Raw genomic sequence first — 21319 nt, 5'->3', positions numbered from 1 at the left:
GTTGTTGTATTTGTTACCAATTTTTTTCAAAACCGATTTATCTCGCAAACCGTTCATTTTTTCGAAATAAATAAAGAGTACCATTTTTAAAGAAAAACCTTCAGAGTATCTAATAATAATATTTTCAGTTTGATAAAATTACTTCTGTCAAAATTTTGAGAAAAATTGTGATAGGGCCAGTCCGTTTCTGGACACCTGATAATAGCAAAAAGTTGATTTTAGCATCAAATCGTAGAGCTCCATGTGTAATACAACGTACGAAAATTTTATTAAAATATACAGGGTGGTTTCAAAGTTATAACCCTAAACGTTAATTTCTAGGTACCCCTTTGACCCCCCATAACTCCGTTAGGGGGCACATTAGGAAAAAAAATTATAGGAAGGACTAGTTTTATTTTGACCTCCCCTATACACTCCCGAGAGATTAGGAGGTACTTACCGGACACCCTGTATAATCATATTATAATCGTGTAATAAATGAAATTTTTTCATTTAAATAGAACAAAGTTTTTAATAAATAACACAGGGTCGGCCTTCATTTTCGTTGAAGAAATGAACTTTAATTTACAAAAAAAAAACGCGAAGATAGAACTTTTTCGCATAAGACTTTTGTATTACAAATATCATCAGGAAGCTGCAGTTTAATTTTTATAGATTATACACGCCACACCCTGTATATATGAAATAATTCTATTCATAATTTGTAGTTCTGATTCCAAGAATTATTGATGTAGTAATTCAAGCGAATGTTTCGGAAAAAATATAGTAATGTAATGTTTTTTTGGTCAACCCTATTACTTTATTCTCTTATTTGATTGGAATGAAGTCCAATAAACAACCTAAGCCCGACTTACCTCTCTAATTTGCCCCATGGTGTAGTAAACAAACCCTCTTCTTTTGCTCCTGTAATGCAGAGTCAGCCCCTGCTTGGTCTCGTTCTCGCAGATAAAACTAGGCGCCCTCATGCGGGGATACGAGAACTTTAAGTACTCGTGTAAATTGTCCAACCCGTTCAGAAAATCCCTCATATGCCTGCCCAACACTGACAACACCCTGTCGTAGCCGTATTGACTGACGAAGCCTATGAAGAACACGCCCATCTGGTCGAAGAACTCCTTTTCGCTGACTTTCAGGATCTGAAAAGATTAACAAGGATTTGTATATGATGCACATTATCGTCTTAATAAATGTAAGTATGTACAGGGTGTGCCACTTGACATTCGCATTACTGTTTCTTAGAAATCGAAAGACGTATTTTAAATTTGTGCTATCCACAGGAGTAGTAGGTAGTGTAAAGTTAGTAAAGCTAGTCGTTTGTTAAATGCTATTAAAGAACAATAAAGAGACTGTTCTACAACTTCGTTCAATTCTTAAAATATCATTCTAATGTTCAATTTGTCCCATTTTAGAGATAAGTGAGGATACTTTTGCTGTGTATTTTTTTGTTATTAATTAATTTAGTTTTGGGATTATTTTTTATTTAAATTAACATTTTGAAATTAAAAAGAAACAAAAAATAAAACATTGTATTGCATGAAATAAATGTATTTGTTATTTCGGACTCTCATTTAATGCAACAAATTATTTGAAAATACATGGTTTTTAAAAACACAATAATTTATGTATATTTTAATAAAAAACACAGAAATTTCACCGGAACATGTAAACAATTATATTGTTGTCCTTTAGCTCCTTCTTTAATAGTGTTTATTTAACAGTGTAACATGTTTTAAAAAATAACACAACCCCACAAAAAAAAAGCATCGGATCTGGTATTCAGACTCATGGATTTCCATGTATTTTTTTTCCGCTGAATCCGAATCTGCCTTCATATTTGGCCCAACGAGTCCGACTTTTCGGGAAAATTCAAAAAACAGGTCAAAATTCACAAAAAATGTAATTTACGATCGACAAGTTATAAAAAATCAAATTATTCTACCAGCTCACTAGACGTATGATTTTTCACTCGTTTAATTCCAATTTATCATCATAGGGTCAGATAAGCTGGTCCAATTTCATTCAAAAACAGAAAATGAATTAAAAACGCAATTTTCATGGCATAATTCGTGTTGCAGAGTTCTGGATCCATATTTTTATCCATCCACCCGTTTATCAATTCATATATCTTTCTATTATCCACATGTACCGCCTATAAAACCTACCCATCCACCCCTCTATCCATCTACTTTTTGTACTGAGAGACTGAGAGATGAGATAGCAGCCTAGAAGATTGAGAATGCAATAAAACTTGTAGAATACTCTACTTTCTAAACAAAAGAAAACGATATCTACAAATCATTCACACACAACACGTTATAGCAATAAAAATAAGAATGATTTGTAGATATCGTTTTCTTTTGTTTAGAAAGTAGAGTAGTACAAGTTTTATTGCATTCTCAATCTTCTAGGCTGTTATCTCATCTCTCTGTACAAAAAGTAGATGGATAGATAGGTGGATGGGGGGGTTTTATAGGTGGTACAGGTGGATGAATAAATATGCGTATTCAAGCATGAACGACTGGACAGAAAGATGTTTGAATTCATAAATAGGTGGGTGGATAAAAAGATGGATCCAGAACTCTGCAACATGAATTATGCCAAGAAAATGGCGTTTTTGATCTGTTTTTTGTTTTTGAATGAAATTGGACCAGTTTGACTCTATGATGATAAATTGGAATTAAACGAGTGAAAAATCATACGTCTAGTGAGCTGGTAGAATAATTTTATTTTTTATAAGGTTAGTCGATCATAAATTACGTTTTTTGTGAATTTTGACCTGTTTTTTTAATTTTCTCGAAAGCTCAGATCCGTTGGGCCAAATCTGAAGGCAGATTCGGATTCAGCGGAAAAAATACATGGAAATACATGGATCTGAATACCAGATTCGATACTTTTTTTTTGTGGGGCTGTGAATCAATTAAGTATTAAAAAAGTTAAAACATATAAAATTGTTAATACCGAACAAACCATTGATTTTATCGAAGCCACCACTTACAGACTTCCGTAACCATAGATAGTAATCTTTGCCCCGCCCTTGTTGTTCTCGGGCTAGATTCTGTAGGGGCGGATCCACCGTTTAATCACACTAAGCTTGAACGTACGCAGGTGTTTAATAATCGTAGTTCAATTACATTAATTTTTTATAAAAAAAAATGAAACTTCATCAGAAGACATTAAAATAGTTGATAAAGAAGTAATTCCTCTGAATTTTCTACATAGTAATTATTATTCCTCCGCGTTTTCTAAAGTATTGAATGTACCTACTTAAGTTATACTGTGTTATTTTTAGTATCAAGGGATTATATTCCTCTCTATAATAGCAGAGTCTCCTCCACTGAGTAATCTGTCTAATCTTCTCGTTGAAGTTTCTGTTAAGAACTTCCGAAGCTCATAAGACGTCTATTTTCACTTTAAACTCATATAACTTATTCAAATTCGGGATGTCGAAACTTGTAACACCGAATTCTAGAATTTCTCCTACAACACTTATTTGAGCCATACATCACTTAGCGCAGAAATAAACCGATAAAATTAAAGTTCAAAGTCTCTAGAAGCTCAAGCCTGAGCAGGTTTAAAAGTTTTTGATAAAAAATTGGTTATCTAGTTATGCGGAGTTAATAAGGTAAATACAAAAAGTTTTTATTTAAATCAAATTAAGTCATGAACACTCATCATAATTTTATATACAAAACTTTGTTTTTTATATCGGTAACCGAAAGTGACAGTGTTTTATTGATGTTAGAAATCGTAATTTATTGAAATTGAACAAATATTAATACAAATATTAATTAATACAAAATTAGCAAATAGTGTAATTAAAATATTAAAAAATATATCAGCCATATCAGATTAATATTAAGGTGTGCACCTCAAGGATTTGTGAGGACTTTATGAAGGAAGATTCCATTAGCAGAAAACGAAGAATTTTCATTTATTTTCTCAAGAAGCTTTAACAAGGTCTAAAGAATTCAAAGCGAAGGTCAATAATACGATATGTTTATATCGTATTGACAATTTACATTTAAATATACATTATTCATTTTGTTCATTACTTTTATTGAATTTATCCAAACAAATCGTATCAAAACAACAATCCTAGGGCTGTACTAAATACAACATTTTACCGCAACTGTTTCAAAAGGGATTAAACTGTCTGTCACACTTCGTGTGCTATTAATGTATGTGGATTATTTTTAACTTTACGTAGTGCTAAAAGATATTTATAGTCCGTATAAATGACTATTTGTTGATTTAATTTCCATTAACTATGTCTGTAGAGCTACTAGGCATTTTTATTAAACTATACGTTTGAATTAGAAAATGGAAACGTTTTAATATAACGCACCACTTACAATTTCCATGATATCTTATAAGGAATTTAGAGCTACTTTATGCATAGAATGGCAGATTTTATATTAAACTTCGTCTGCGGCTTAACTTTTCTTGAGATAGGTTCTATTCAGTATTCATGTCTAGATAATAGCAAATTACATTGTTATATTTTATTTCTAACTCCTTTCATAATAGCATAGTTATTTATTGTATACCTAAGTGCTTTAAGTAGCATTTTTTCCTCGCAAAAATGTTTAAACGCGAAAACGTAGATCGAGCGTTTAATATTCTTAAGTGGATAAAAGGCAATTAAAACGAATGCAATACAACGTTTTATCCATAATCACATCACAATCATATTTATGGAATCAGAATTATTGGAATTTAATAAAAAAATATTCGCAAGACTTGATATTTCTTTCTAGTACTCAATGAAACGTGGTAGGCTTTATTATACCTACTGGTTGCTGTGGTACGTGGATTATTATCAAATACTTAATAAATAGTTCTATCTGAATTTGATAAAAATGCAAGAAAGTAATTGTGTTCCTGTGGCTGTTTTTGAGGAAGCTTAAGAAGCTTAAGAAGCAATTTTCCATTTATTGTAAGCGAAATCCAGGGAATTTGATTTATTATAGGTTTATTATTTTGTCTTTATTCTACTTGTGAAATAAAGTTACGTTATTCCACAAGTGGATAAAATATAACTTTAGACGGTTCATATGTGTGGTTAAAAGTTCCATTATAAGGTGATTGCAGATAAAAGAACTTTAATTCACATGGGATATAAGTAGCGACATGATTTTTTCGTTTTGTTTAGTTATATTATGCTAATTAGAGGTACTTCAGTATTTTGAAGTTAAAATTTAATTTAAGAAGGTAAACACGACTTTAATTAACAACAGCCAATTCTTTTATTGTCATCAGTAGCTCAACAAAATATGGTGCAATGTTATTGTGATAAAATATAATATACATCAGTGTCACTAAAAAACTAGTACTTACTTAAAACAATGGTAGGTACAAATTCCTATTACATTTAAAAGTTATGATTTTTATTAATATTTTGTATTGTATTTTTCAGTTAAACGACTTTTTTAATTTAAAACAACATATTAAAGATCATTTCAACGCTCACAATCGTGGAATACATAAAGAAGGCCCCATTCATTTTTTTTTGAATAATTAATGCTACTGACTTGGACTGAAAGAATCTTTTTACGACTACTTTTATGAGTTTTTTTAGGACCCTAAAGAGTAATGTACATCGGTATGCTTAAATTATTGTTCTCTTCACGCAAATTAAAATGTTTTCGACCTTACGCAATGGGTGAGGTGGACTATTTCACAATTTTACCCGACGGTTAAAAATTGTTGAAGATAAACGAATGTAGCCTTAAAGGACCATTTAACCTGTCTGGTCCTTTAGAATTTGTACAACATTTTTCGTAGGCGCTACGTATCACAAGTAGTAAGTGAACCAAATTTGAAAAAAAAAACGCTTACCTGAGAAAATAGAGAAAATATTAAAAAAAGTAGTATATTTCAATAATATGTTGAATGGTTTATTTATAAAATAAAATAATATAAGTAGAAGGCCTTAACAAATCAAAATAAAATTTTAGCCAAATAAAACATATTTATTCTGAAGAAATAAGAAAGACTTTTCAATATAGTACAAAATCAGTTTAAATATATCTTACTTATCTTATCTTATCTTAATATACTTTTGTTTAAGAAATCATTTAATGAATAACATAATTTCTAAAATAAGCGATTTGTGTTTTTTTTGTAAAAGATTGAAAATAACTCATATGAGACATATTCAACTAGATATAAAAAATTGAAATTTGGTTGGATACTTTTGTCAAATTGTGAAATGAATAATGATTACTTTTTATTAATTGAGAAAAATAACACCAACTAAAATCATCAGACCAGATTTCAGTCTTAGTAATTTCCTTTTACTCAGTATTTTTGCAGTACAGCATTGTTGAGAAATGTACTTTAAAATTCTAAAAACACGAAGTAGATTTTATTTTTGTAAAAAATGAGAGGGAGAAATATTTCGAACACTCTGGATTATATCAATAATCAAACATTAATAAAGAAAGCACAAACATTCTTAATTAGTCTATTGCAAACACCAGCGCATTCGCCATTTTTTACAATCGTTGTCTTGGAAACTATTTTTGTCTCAAATGTTTACATTTCCCTGAATTATGGGCGTCATTTCTGCGGGAAACTGTTTTTGTTTTCAAAGATAAACATTTAATGGCTTAACTGTTTTCAACTAAATATCTTTAGGAGAATAACGAACAACAAGCTACAAAAAAGGAGCCGACATAGACATTTTTAAATCCGACTTTCTTCCCTACAAAACACCTCATACATTACTTGACTAACATTAAATATACGTAAAGACTAAAGCTTAAGTAAAAATCGTATTGATTTTCTTTATTTTTGTTTTTAATTCCGTTTTAATTGTAGAAGTCTACGTTGATATTTATACAAATTTGTATTCTTTTACATCAATGGGCCTTAATGGTAGCTACTATAACAACTGAATAGAAACGCAGTAATTAAACCAGTTTAGGTATAAATAACCATGGTCTAGAGATGCGTGATCCCCTTCAATCACAAATTGTATTCGAGATGCTGCCATAAATATACTTAATTGCCACTGAAGTCAATTAAAGTCCGCCGACGTTAAGTTCATTCCACTACAAACTAGTCTAGTAGACTACCACATTATTCTAAGCTAACCTATATTTTGATAGGGGATTCAATTCACGCGTTATTAGGGGTTTACGTAATATCCAAAAGCTCAGATTAGCATGTTTCCCTTATTTTTTTATCATTTTGCTGAAAGGGAATGATATAAGCACTTTAAATTTTTCTCAAAATCAACACAATTTTTTGCTAAAACGAGTCCACGCCCAATTATGTTGCAATAATAATATTCGTTAGTAATATTTATATATATATTACTATGCTCACATATTTCCAACAAATACATAATATAACTTTATAGTTTCTGTTATGTATTACTTTATACATACCTATGTCTATGTATTTTACTGTTTTTATTATTATATAAGCATAAGAAAATAAGAATAAAATATTCGTGGGATCTTTTAGACATCTTGGAATTTGAATAGTATAGCGGCAAGTTAAAATAATTCAATACATTTAAATTTTGTATACGCTACTAATACAAAATGATTCCCTCTTTAATCATTAGTTCTTAGAGAAATGTAAATAAAAGGGTCTTAAGGAATCGTTTAAAACATAAATAAGTGAATTAAGTTCCTGTGGAATATTACGGTTTCCCGAAGTCATTGCAACAAAAGTTATGGTCATAAAAATATTTGTCAATATTTTCCATGAAATAAATTTAGGAACATAAGAAGGCTTTGATAAAGTTTATAGTTTTGCGTTACTGCGAAAACCGATAAAGTTCAACTTTACCACACAACATTAATATGTGTGTGCCTTAAGCACTTAAGAGAGTAAAACTTGAATATATCTTTTCTTTTGCAGTTCGACAATTTATTTTAAGGTACATTGAAATTCCGAATCGGAATGATAAAAGAAATTGTGAAACCCGTCATATCGTGAATAGGGTGACTTACAATATAATCCAATACATATACAAGTTCGGTAAAACGTCTTGGAATCTATCGAGGTACACATATATTTTTATCTTTTTTTATGCAGCTGAAAAAGTTTTATGAAACGAATTTACGGTTAAAACAAGTGGCTGCAGCACTAAGTAAACACCTGAAAAAACATAAAATAAGTGGTCGTGATAAATTGGCACAAATGCTACAAAAAGATGTTTACAGAAAAGGCAGAACTTGAACTGAATTTTTATTTACAACAATGCGTCAGCACCAGATTAAATTGTTTTGGATGAAAAGACTTAATCCTACGTAAGCTTAACAAAGTTAATATATGTATTTTTTGATAAGCTTACACGCATTATGTAAGGGTATTTATTCTACCCAGAAATATTTCCAACTTAGTTGAGACGAGATTCTCGAGCGTTCATACTCGTGTTCGAGTTTTGGCAATAAAAGGAAACAAACAAGTAGAAAGTATAATTTCGAATAACAGAGGACAAAATATTATATGTAGTATGCAGACAAAATAAAATCAGTTAGTATTACGGAATGATCCAAAAATGTTGAGGAGGGCTCAATTCAATTTCAATCGAAGGATCCAGCTATGCATTCAAGAAAATGGGGAGCATATCGAACATGTAACTATCATCCAGTTTCAATAAAGATAATTTTGTTTTTCTTACGTACGTCTTTACATTTTTCGAGTGTTAAAAAAATAAATCTAATGAAATAAAATGATATTCAATCCGTCCCATTGCAACAAACTTTAAAATTGCAACCATTTTACTTTCAATATTGATATCCTAGGTAAAAGAATTGGCAATTATTATTATAGAAAGCTGATTTTTGTAAAAGGGCAAATTTACTGCGATACCTATATCTAAAATTGTTAAGTTGCAACGAAACATAAAACATTTTTTTGCGTAGAAACTATGAATGCTATAAGATTTTACCAAGATACTTACTACGATAGTAGTGATTGTAGTGTTTATTTGTTGTACTTGAGTAGTAGCGATAAAGATTGACTAAAATTGAAAACATTTTTTTACGTAAAAACTATGAGTGCTACAAGATTTTACCAAGTGCACGAAAATCTCGAAAAAGGACTGATGCATCAGTAAAAATAAAATGAATTGATTCCAGCGATCAAATAAAAAGTTCTGGTAATTCTTGTACCACGACACTCAAGAATTTACCACTAGCTCAAGGCGGATGGACGCGGTTGCTTTATCAAAACATGAGTCTTACTTAGGAACAAGTCCACAGCAAGTTTCATTAAAATCCATCATAACATTCTCCAGATATTACAAAAAACATATTTCTTTTTCAAGAACTGTGACAGTCAATAGCTTATGGGACACCCTGTATATTTCACGATTTTCAATTAAATTTATTATTAAAAAAGCGTGCTGCATTAGAAGCACACTAAAAATGTTTTTGATGAAAATCTGTGTAAAATATCCTTTGAAATGATGTATCGCACATGATTTTACACGGACGTTTTTGTCAAAGTAAAAACATCAAAAATTTATTCTCCTGATACAATTCAGTGTACCGTTAATTATTTTCATGGATATATCAAATACATCCTTGGCACACTTACCTATGTCAAGAAATAGTTGAATAAAATATTGCAGTAAAGACTTTACCTGTACGGCCTTCTTGGAAAGTCTCGGCAACAATCCCTCAGGATAGACTTGATGCGTGCTGAAACTGGGTTGGTCTACTGCCGCGGCCCTTCTTATTTCTTCCCATTTGTCCTCGCCATACGTTTGTTTGATGTACTCCGACATGTTCTCGATTATCAGTCCGTACATGGTGCATTTGTCTGAAAATAAAGTGCATGTTTAGTAACACAACTGAAAAAGAATGAAGGAAAAGTAGCTTCTTCCTCGGATGTTATTGAAAAATGATTGACTCCATTAATCTCTCAATTAGCCTAATTAATTTTTCAGTGACGTGTTATTTTATGCTACAATTGTTATATCGGAGAAAACGAAGTTACAATCCAGCCTGTCCGAAAAAGTGGCTTCTTGAGGACAATATTTAATTTAATCTACTACACAGATATCATACATTGTTTTGAATTCATATCTTGTTGAATAACACTCCTTTTCTTTCAAATTACAAATTTCAAAATGGTTTTCAATTAGCTGAAACTAATTAAATTATTGTATTAATATTACTAATAATTTTCTTGGCCATGCCGCAAGAATAAGGTGTCAGGGAAGTCAAGAGGGTGGATATTCTAAACAAACTTCTGCAAGGCAGATCACGTGTTGATCTGATCAAGACATGAATACAGAAGTCACTAAATTGTGTTTCCTTTCTTAATAAATAAAGTTATAGTTAACAATGTGTACAGTTGCTGGCATGGAAATACTTCTTCAGAATTTAGAACAGCTGAACATTTGTATTATATTCAAAATTTACGTGTACATATATTTACAAAATATAGGAACGGCCTAATTTTCTTAGAAAATTTGAAATGCGTATTTTGAATATTTTTAATTTTAGCTAAAATATTTGGCTATGTTTCTAATTTTGAAATTGGAGAATAGTTTAGCATTATATGTAGTTTCATTTTTGGTTGCTTTTGTTCTTTGTTAATTGTATCCTTTGATAATATAACTTGAGTATTTATTCATAGGTTTATTTTTTTTTTGTTGTAAATGTAATAATTTCTACATTAAATTTAGTTTAAATTTAAGAGTGGATTTGATTCAAATTAAGAAATTTCCCACATAAATGAAATAATTGAATTTCCTCTAATCTAAAATTTAAACATTGGGAACTTCAAAAATTATTATTTAAATATAAGAGACAAAAACACTCGTACTTTCACCCTAAATGAATATTTTATTCAATATAACCAGTAAATGCTTTTACATAATAAAGCAATTATTTTTTATGACATGTTAATTTGAAATAGGACCTGTTTCCCTTAAAAAATATTTCAACAAAAAATTCATTCTTTTAAATTCGCAAAATCAGTTTTCCCAAACTCCAACTGAAAAGTCAGAGAGAATATTTTATTTACGATTCTACAAGCTTGCATGTAGATGATATTACATTTTCATACTTCCCCTCATAGCTTTATCCTTGTCAGATTATTAAGGATCAGCTGAATTGTAGGATTACTATAACTGGAATTTGTGTTGTGTTGTGTATAATTTGATTTTTCCGCAATAGTCTTGATATTAGTTTTAAGTAACTCGATTTGACTTTGATATAAAATCACACAGCAGTAGATAAATGTCATTTTAAGCCATGATTGGGAAGACACTAGAAAAATAAAAATAATTAGATCTTTAAATTTTGTATCATATTAATAAATAGCAATTATGTAGGTTCATAAAAGAGATTTGTTTTTCAAAGTTAAATGACGAATTTTCTCAGTTTACAGTTCAACATTATATAAAAACATTAGGCTACTTGACTTAATGATTCACTAGCAGAAATACTAATAAGATGGCAATATCTTTATTTTTTTCATAAAAAATCGCAATATTTATCCCAAATTTACCAGCGTTAGTATCAGCTTAGTTACTAAAAAGATAAACGTCCTTAAATTACTATTGTTCTGCAGGATTTCATAATTTTGAATAAAAATTACAATTCACTTGGTTTTTTATAAACATCAAGATGGTTTTCCTCCATATACATTTGATTAAATTTTTTATTAAGTCATTTTTTTAAGAAGAATCCATTATCCATGATTTCATACCATCTCTCATTTGTTTTTGTTGTGGCAGCCACCTTGACTTTTTATTAGATATATCTTGAAATGAGTTTTTCAATGATATGTAATTCTTCCAGAAAACCTGCTGCCTCAGGCCTCACGCGAATAAAATAGGAATATCTGAAGGACACAGATAATAAGCCTTGAAATTAATTTTCCTCTTCGATATTCTTCACAAACCGAGTAAATACACATTTTTCTAGAGTACCAATGCTACTATCAATGATGGTAATGTCCAGAAGTATTATCATAATGGCCTTTGTCATTATATTATACATCACTTTTGTTCTGACAATGAGTAAAACGTAAAAATACGTTTTTTGTACTATTTGAGAAAATATATTTAATATAGCAGATAAATGAATCTGCTCATTCGACTATCTTTGATTAAAAAACTTTGTTGCTCTAGGAACAAGTGCAAGTATACGATCGATCTGATTTATAATCTAAGTTATTTTGACAAGGAAGATATTTCTGAAACAAATCAGCTGTTATAAATTCATTTCTCTAAGTTCTGATATTTTCTACACAAACTGTATAAGCTTCCAATAATGTCTTCTTATGAAAGTACGACGACAAAGGCATATTTCATCCATAAGAGTTTACGTTAACTCTAACTCTATCCATAAAATCCGACCAATATAATATCCTCCTAAATGAAGCCTCAGAAAATTTCAATTTCGCCCCTTTATTTGATCCGGTGGAGAATATTGGCTGATATTCAATAAATTCCTGAGACACGGAAAACCACCTCAAATGGATTGTTCCAAAGACACTAATTTTATATTAACTTGGGCAGCTCACATGGAACATTTAGATGGTGTAATTTGTTCGGGACACCGAAAGGAAATATATGTGGACGATTTGAGTTGACACGTTGAATTTGTGCCGGCCGAGTCTGTTACATTCATCTAAAAGTCTCTGATACAATTTAAATGTACTTCAGTAATGGCCGTGTTAATTATTCAATTCCTGTGTTGCTCTGTGGTAACAGTAATTTAGAAGATTTGTTGTATGGGAATTTAAATCACAGTTCAGTTTTCAATTTTTAGCGGCAGAACTTAACTGCATATTTCTGTTATACTGAAAAGAAAAAAAATAATTAACTCTGCACCGAAAAGGATCAATCCAACGGTTGATTTTATGAATTTATTTTTTTCACAAATAAATAATTACAGACAATACTTGGAAAACTTATTTCTAATGATGTATTACAATCGATGTGAATCAATTTAACATTTCAAAAAAAAAAACAGGTCAGAAATGATGGTTTTACAATGTAATACGTGTCTATTCAATTCGTCAGATTGTCAGCACTTCCACAATAAAATAAAAGTCTATTTTATGCAAAATGCGTTTATCTGAGACTGGAACTAATAAGAGGCGACTTAAATATTCTACAAATATTTATAAAAAGCTCCTAGTGGTTACACAATACTTATTTTTAGTTTTTGAGTTACTTCCAGGTACTGTTTACCAAAAACATACGAGTAAGGACATTATTTGTTATTCACTGTCGGTGTCTATTCTTAGTTATCATATATTTATTTTATAAAATAATTACTAAATTGGTTAATGTAAATAGAGCAGAGGAACAACTACGCAAACTATAATTAAGTCACCATTTTACTCTCTAATATAAGAACCATAACAAACTATGTTGTCTTAGAAATTCTAAGTTGACGATTCCACTGAAATACTATTTTATACGTTAGATAGAATTTGTAACTTTTGAGTGAGCAGTAAATAGTAACAAAGCTAAAACTTGAATGTGCTTAAAAAAATAATTAATTCCCTTGTTGCAATATATTGTACCTAAATCGAAATTTGAGTTGTGAAATACAAATTTTTTAACCGATTATGCATTCAGGTGATTTTTTGGTACTATTTTGTTTAAGTGGTAAAATTTCATCATAGAAATCGTCAAATGTAAAAAGAACATAGTGCTTCTTTCAGTGCATCTCGTTGAAATACATAAATATCATATTTCGCTTTTCTATTATTGAAGCTGCCATAAGACATAAGAGATGAACTCTCAAATAGAAAACAAGTTGGATATATTCCATTTCACATCTAGAACGAGCCAAAAAAGAGGAATTACGCATACGTAATATGGAGACACCTTATTTGCGTATATGCCTAGCATGGAAGTAAGCTATTGGAAATAAAAGACAAGGTTTCGAAATGAGATTTGTAAATATAGTAAAGAATCATTTTAGTAAAAAAATTCTAAAACCTGGGGTTCATGTCGAAATAGTACTGTGTAGAATTCGAACAGCTTTTAATTAATCTATTGTCTACCGTCGATATTATTAGCTTTTCCCTACCTCCGTTCTATCAAATACAGGAAATTGTTTTTTAATTAAAATCTTGGAACTAAATAAAAATACCCTTATCATCCTTTTAATTGCTATCATTATTCCCAGGCTTAGTTGTCTTTCTTGACGCTTAAGGAGAGATATCGCTCTTTTCTTCAGAGAAATAAAATAGATACTGAATTTTTGTACACTATTTTATCACTGGAAATTTATAGAAAACTGAGAAGAACAAAGTTTAAAATCTTTTCTAGCGAAAAATAGATACTATCCAGACAGTTTTTAGAGAAAATATAGTGTATTGAACATGCTATTATGCTGCTAATGAATTCTATTCAAAACGTCAATCAAAAGAATAAATGCCTTGCAGTTTTCATAGAGTTTCTCACAATAATTTGACAGACTGAACTGTATTGAAATGCTTTAAATTTGATAAAAAAGTATAAAAAAGAAATTAATAAGTACACTTCTTTATTTCCTTAGGTGCTTTTCTGCCTTGTTTCATTTGATCAAAATCGAGATTATGTGATGGTATTAAACTTGAACTTCCTGAGAAAACTCATTACTTAAAAGCTCACATGTGTGTACAATTGTGAGGAAACGTTCCACTGCTCGTTGATAACAATACTTTTCTTTCTCATAAAAACCTTTTCTTATAAATATAATAAATTATCAGGTCTTTAGATTGCAGATATTAAGTTTTTACTACGACATTCTTATATTAATATATAGATGACGTAAAATTAAAAAATAACTTCTAATATTCAAAGTAAGGACAACTTTCAGTACGTTCTGTAAATGACGTCCAAATCATGAGGTGAGCTTTTTAGAGTAAAATCAGAAAAGTTGATTGATATAAAGATAATTCAGTAAATTTTCCCAGTTTTGATTCAACAAATTTATTTGATGTTGATAACGTCATAAAGAATCCAATAGCACCAAAAATCTTTCAAGAAACATGCTACGGATGTTTTTGTCAATTCAACTGTTTAAAAAATATTGGACTCATCTGTTATTTTATCATAATGTCGTATGTGTTTGTAGGTTACCAAACAAGTTCTATTACAACTTAAGTATTTATTAGTCTCAAATATAAACCAATTCGCAATAAATGCGATTGTCAACATGTACCAAATAACAGTTCTTTCTATTAATTTAAATATACCAATTTAGACCAAATTCAGAATAATACGAACCCAAAAACATATTTAAATCAAAGTAATTGGCATGAGAGTGCAACAGCTTTCTATCTTTTTTCTAATAATTCACTTTTGTATATTTGCATCACCCCGAAAACTGTTTTGGTCTACGACATGAAAAGCATAACGTGGATAAGAAACATTTTATCCCCAATCTTCAAGTAAAATATATCTAATTTAAAAAGTGCTTGACATTGTTATAACACTTTATTATTGTTCAAAAAGATACTCAGCCACTTCATGGCATTAAAATTGGAATTTGATTTCATTGGAATTAATTCAGGAAGCGAATATAAGTTGCAATCTTTCACAAACGGCGGTATCTGCGTTTCATTATAATCGGTTGTAGAATATTACTTCTCATCTTTCTCCACCACCCTAAAACTAATTGGATAATAAACACCCCGAAAGTTCGTCTTATGACTATAAATATCGAATTATGAATGGACCTCTGATTTCAAATGAAATGCTGTTGTCGGTAGATTATTCAAGTTGTGAGATATGTTTATCTAGGATAATGACACTCCATTTGGTAAAACAGGGCTTTGTCGACATTCTCTTTGGAGAGGGTAAGATATTGGTGTACTGACTATCTACTAACGGGTGCGTTATATTAAATAAATAGATATCCTAAAAGGTTCATTTGGACTAAATTCCACGCATAAGAGTATAATTAATTTTGTCTATAGCTTTCTAAATACGAATACATATTCTGCAAGTTCTCTGTTAAAGAATAAAGACTATTTGGTGGTAGATTAAATTACTTTTAAATTTACTGATTTGAAATTGAAAACTCATACATATAAATGTATTATTTTGTTACAGTTTAATCAAGTAGATTTATTTTTGTCATTACATCCCACGAGTAGTATTACGAAACACACAACTGGAAGGTGAATTGAATTGAATTTTATTAACAGAATATTTTTCAGGACGAGGTTATGGAAATACGGAATTTATCTTCAGCAAAAGCACATTAAATCTGTCTCATTGTTCTTTTTATTAAAATAATTGTATTTGGCCATGTACCACATTTCCCTCGAAACCATTAATAAGAATTAAATAAAATAAAAATGTATTTCTTGAATTTCCCATAAAGTAAATTCAATTATATTAATGGAAAACACACTGAGCGTTTTTCGTCTTCAAGTTAGTTAGGTTAAGTGGTACAGCACTAGTTGTGGACTTTTCCTTGAGGTTTCCTTTCTTTCTGTACCGTTCTTAACGTACATGTCGATAATATTGTTTGGAAATTATGGCAATTGTTATAATTATCATTAGCATCATCGTCACCGTCATCGTCATCATCATCGTCATGAGGTAACATGCTGAATGTATGTTACATATAGATTTTGTTGGCGGTTTTCAGTATTGTATTGTCTATTGTGTTATTCTTTATATCCTCGACTTTTAAATCTTTTCTATTGTTCGGTAACAATAACATGACCCTGTGATGACCTAAGTAGAATATGTAGACAAACATGCAATCGATCTATAGTTGGCAGCATTTCTTCAGACTTGGTTTAATGAATGTTTTATCTGCTATTCTATTTATTTGTTCAGTTAGATGTTTGTAACATAACTATCGATGCCACATCTGAGATAAGATAGTAGTAATTATATACCTAATTGGGGAAACTTTTCTAATACTAGAAGAAATGCTACGTAAATATTTTTTATATGTGAACAAGATATAATACTTACGTTTTTTTACTTTACGCAGATCCACTTTATACGAAATCCTATATATTGGATTTTTTTAAGTGAATCGCTCTAAACGTTTTATTATGAGAGTGGCATACATCGATACACGAATATAGTTATATGTAGTAATAAATCAGTGTCAATTTAATGTAGTCGATCAATGAATACCAGCTTATTTTGATATGTCAGTTTTTATCGTTCTCCATTTATACGTAAGTATCATTAATAGTTAACAAAAATAATACATTACAATAAAATCTGACAATAACAAACTACTAGTATGGTAGGACCATTGTTACCAAACAATTATTCATTACATTTTATAAATAGATTTAGGAATGAATGAATACGAATAATTATTTGTGTCAGTGGCACATCAACTAATAACAATAATAATGACAATCAAAAATGATAATAGTAGTAGATAATATAATATAGTATAAAGCCTGTTTATCTTTTTCAATAAAAGTAGTAGCTGGTGGTGCCATTAAACTCACTCAAATTCAAGGAAATTTTGAACCAATCAAAAGACTAGCCTAATTTTATATTATTTTTTCAAAATTGAAAAAGTTGTCCGGGTGATTTTCTGTGGGAACATATATAATTTACTAAATAACATAACATTTTAATATTTCAATAAAAACAAATCAGATTAATTTTGTTTCTGAGGCTCTATTTTCAGTTTGATGTTAATGGAATAAAATGAATTAAAAACACAAAACCTAAGAATTGAAATAATATAGTATCTATCTTTTTGCACAAATTATTTATAGTTGTTATAATTTCTAAATGTATATAATTTGCAAAACAGTAGCAGAAAATGCTGATTCAAAGCTCCAGAAGTGCATCGATCGGTAGATGTTTGGTAATTATTTTACAATTAAGAATATAGTATAAGTATTCAATTTCTTTTACAAATTCTTGACAAAAAATGATTTAGGAAAACTAAATTATAAGGGAAAAAGGAAAATTTTTGGATACGTAATGAAGGAATGCCATAATACATATCTACCCATATAATAATCGATAATAATGTTATTATTTAGAAATTTTACATTTCCATCACTAAGCTGTTTGTAAAACTTGCTTACACTGTCGCTGGATATGAGGAATAAAGATTCCCCTCACGTTCTACATATATATAAAAATCGTCAGCCATTAGGATGTTCGTTGTATAATTGCATAGGTACTGCCGGTTCAAATCTAAAAAATTCCTTCCTTATTTTTACGAAACTTGCGTCAATGCAAGCACGTTCCTATCATAATTCTCTTTACGGATAATCTAATTATAGAATTACTATTCATTGCCCATTTATATGTTCTATTACATTCACTATAATAACCAGATGTCATTAATAATGTCTCTTTGAAATATTTCATCCGCTCGAATTTAATTGTTATTGGCAATAAAATCGGTTACAAGTAGAACTTTGATACAATTTGTTTGCTTCTACGGTACGTTGCATAATGTTTGGACAACGACAAGATACTTTCATTAATAATTCTTAAATTACCTATTATTAATGTAATTAATAGTTTTCTTCTGGAAATGCAAACGTCTTGAATTTCGTATGTAAAATATTAAAGTTTGATACAAAGAAATACCTGTAAATACTTACCAATATATTTTTCTATATAATCTATAGATCACAGTTAAGAGTGTTCATGGAATAACTTACGTTGAAACAGTTGTTAAACTAAGAGACTATCAGTCTGATATACTAAAAATGTCCAGTAGATTTGCAATATCTTTAACCCCCATGATGTCTACTAAGAGTATAGAGAAGTGAAGTACAGGAAAAGGATCATCTTAAAACACCTTTACGATTTCAATACTTTTAAGAAAATTGAAAATAGACATTCCAGGATGTTGTTATAGAGTTTGGAATGAAGGATAAAACTTCAATCAAATCGAGACAACTTCACTAAAGAAGATTGTTAAATATACAGTGTTGTAGCGCACTAAGTATGTATATATAAGTGATGTTTATTTTTTTATAATAACTTTAATGGTTTACGAGTTGTAGGTAAAATATGTAGGTACTATACAAATACTAATATTTTAAAATTTTGTTTAATACATATCAAACTGTTAAATTACTGTAGGTATATACTAAGTGAAAGCGAAATCTGATAGGATTCATTTTCATTCGGTCTCAGTTATCTTTTATATCCACGCCACAGGAAATCGATGTAAAACAAATTAGGACGACGATTTAAAAACTGCACGTTTTCTTTACATCTGTTATCGAACAGATTTTTGTTCACGTGTAGCTGTATCGGTGTTATCCAGTTTCCACATTGTCGGAGCGATTTATCTAAAAGTTCGGAATGCTTGTCATGGCATTTGCAAAAGTACCGGAATTTACGTGCCGCTTTAACCGTAGCTTGGAGCCAAAACAGAAACGGGAAATGTCAAATAATTCGTAATATAAGATCGGTGTTATCGGGTACGTTTTATATATTTTTGTACGAAACACAACTATAAAAATTAGTGTTCAGATACCCAACACTTAAAATATAAATGTCACGACTTTGAACCGAAAACAGAGATTTATATTTTACAGAATCTTGTAAGAAAGGAGCACTCTCTTGATGTGAGTTAACTTAGACCTCTGTTAAGTGTCGGACTTAATAACCTGTCAACGCGATTTATACTCTGTTTGCCTTCTCTCTTCAAAATACTTTCAGGGCCTCCTTACGAAGAGAATACAAAGCTGCACCGGAACTAAATGTAGCAACTTGTAAATACGTAATTTCGGAAATTAAATTATCTTCTTTGTACAACAACTACGATTTAATGAGGACCAAAACAAGTGCTGTTTAAACTTTCGTTTATTAGGATGATGGGGCGCCAAAAATCAGTACTCAGCGAGTGGAAATCTCTTTTTCAATAAAATTCTTCACCTGTCATTTAAATTATGAGTTTTGACAACAATGCATACCGTAGTTACTAAGTGTGTATGCATGCGCGTCATTGTTTGAGGTTACAGTACCGTGTGTAGCGGCATGGTATGAAAATTAAGAAAAACAATATTTAAAAAAAATCATTTTTCACGATGTAATTTGAAAAAACTTACGATATGTATTTCTAAAGGTCAAAAGTAGCGTCCTATTCAAAATATCACCTTATATACCTGTGAACACCGAATTGGGCATTGTGCAATGGTTAAGGGAACCAATTTGAACATTAGCTGTAATAAAATTAAAAGTAGTACTAAATTATTGTTTTCATTTAATGGAAAAAAATATGAATTTCATTCCATAATTTTGGGACACACACTGTATATAAAGCGAATAATCAAAACATAATTATAGGCTAAATTTGGTATTCTGTACAGGTTCTAATAATTAAGGAGTACAACTATCATTAATTAGAATACAATGTCTTATGCGCAATCACAATGGTCAGATAGTACTTTGTACATACACATGGGTAGATTTTTTCTTCCTTTTACGGACAGTTATTAATTTAGTTGTGTTTGCTATGTTATTATTATGATTGTTACATGTTGCCACCACTATTTCAAATGGACGTGGTCACGCCGTTTGAAACGCGGTCTGTCATAAAGATTCAGTAAATGCGTTTTCTTTTAGCCACTGCTCAAAAAAATACCACTATGGTAAAAGGAATTCTAATATTTTCTATGTTGTAAATATATCTGAAAGAAACACCTGCTACGTGCCCTGATAACCTTGATGATAATAAATCATGATGATCGGTTTGATAACATTCCACATTGATATTCAAAGATTGCGCACCTGTGTTGTGTAAGCCTCTAATCAATATGTTTTCACGAAATTTGGTATAATCTCAATTGATGAGGCACATAATTTAAAAATAAAAATCGCTCAAACTTGTGTACATCGTAATATGTGTTATCTTAAAAAAAAACCCACAACACTACCTTCGCACTACAAAATCGATACACTTTATTTTATTTATTTAAAAACTGGAAAACAATTGTCTTGAAATTTACTAAATGTTTCATAATAATACTTGTTTACATTTTTGTTATTCCATAGGACAAGTCTGCCGCGTGTACACGTGGTGTGCATCAGCTGTGTAACATTAGGTTAGGCGCTGTTGTCAAGTTGTAATGAAACTCCCTAATATTAATACTCGCTGTATTTTGTAAACTATTAACCTTACGCCTCTGTAATATACAACTTTTTTGTTTATTTATGATTACTCTATCTCATGTTGAAGTAATGGCAGTCAAACTTCTTACACCCTGTATTAACGAGATTTTATGTTAGCACTAATGTAATGAAATTACATTTATTTTATAAATTTTCTTTGTTTATTTGGGTAGATATGCGTAAAACAATAACTAAATAACGTATATAAAAATTTCTCTATGTTTTTGGTTGGCCAAATTAATATCATTTGGAAATAAA

The 21319-nt window shown here is 30.1% G+C and overlaps 1 protein-coding gene across 1 annotated transcript in view; it reads right to left on the bottom strand.

Moving 5' to 3' along the window:
- The window catches only part of LOC108917496 (soluble guanylate cyclase 88E), an 83873-nt gene that overhangs the window by 32906 nt on the left and 29648 nt on the right, over positions 1-21319 (bottom strand). Inside the window, exons 2-3 of the mRNA XM_018724127.2 lie at positions 9608-9786; positions 855-1136 (exon numbers count right to left, since the gene is read on the bottom strand). Coding sequence (XP_018579643.1) covers positions 855-1136; positions 9608-9775 — 450 coding nt within the window. The 5' untranslated portion in view covers positions 9776-9786. The remainder of the gene's footprint in view (positions 1-854; positions 1137-9607; positions 9787-21319) is intronic.

Source organism: Anoplophora glabripennis, unplaced genomic scaffold (genome assembly GCF_000390285.2).
Source record: "Anoplophora glabripennis isolate ALB-LARVAE unplaced genomic scaffold, Agla_2.0 scaffold4, whole genome shotgun sequence".
NCBI lineage: Eukaryota > Metazoa > Arthropoda > Insecta > Coleoptera > Cerambycidae > Anoplophora > Anoplophora glabripennis.
The sequence above is the reverse complement of the archived record's forward strand: the minus strand, read 5'-3'. Positions and strand labels throughout refer to the sequence as shown.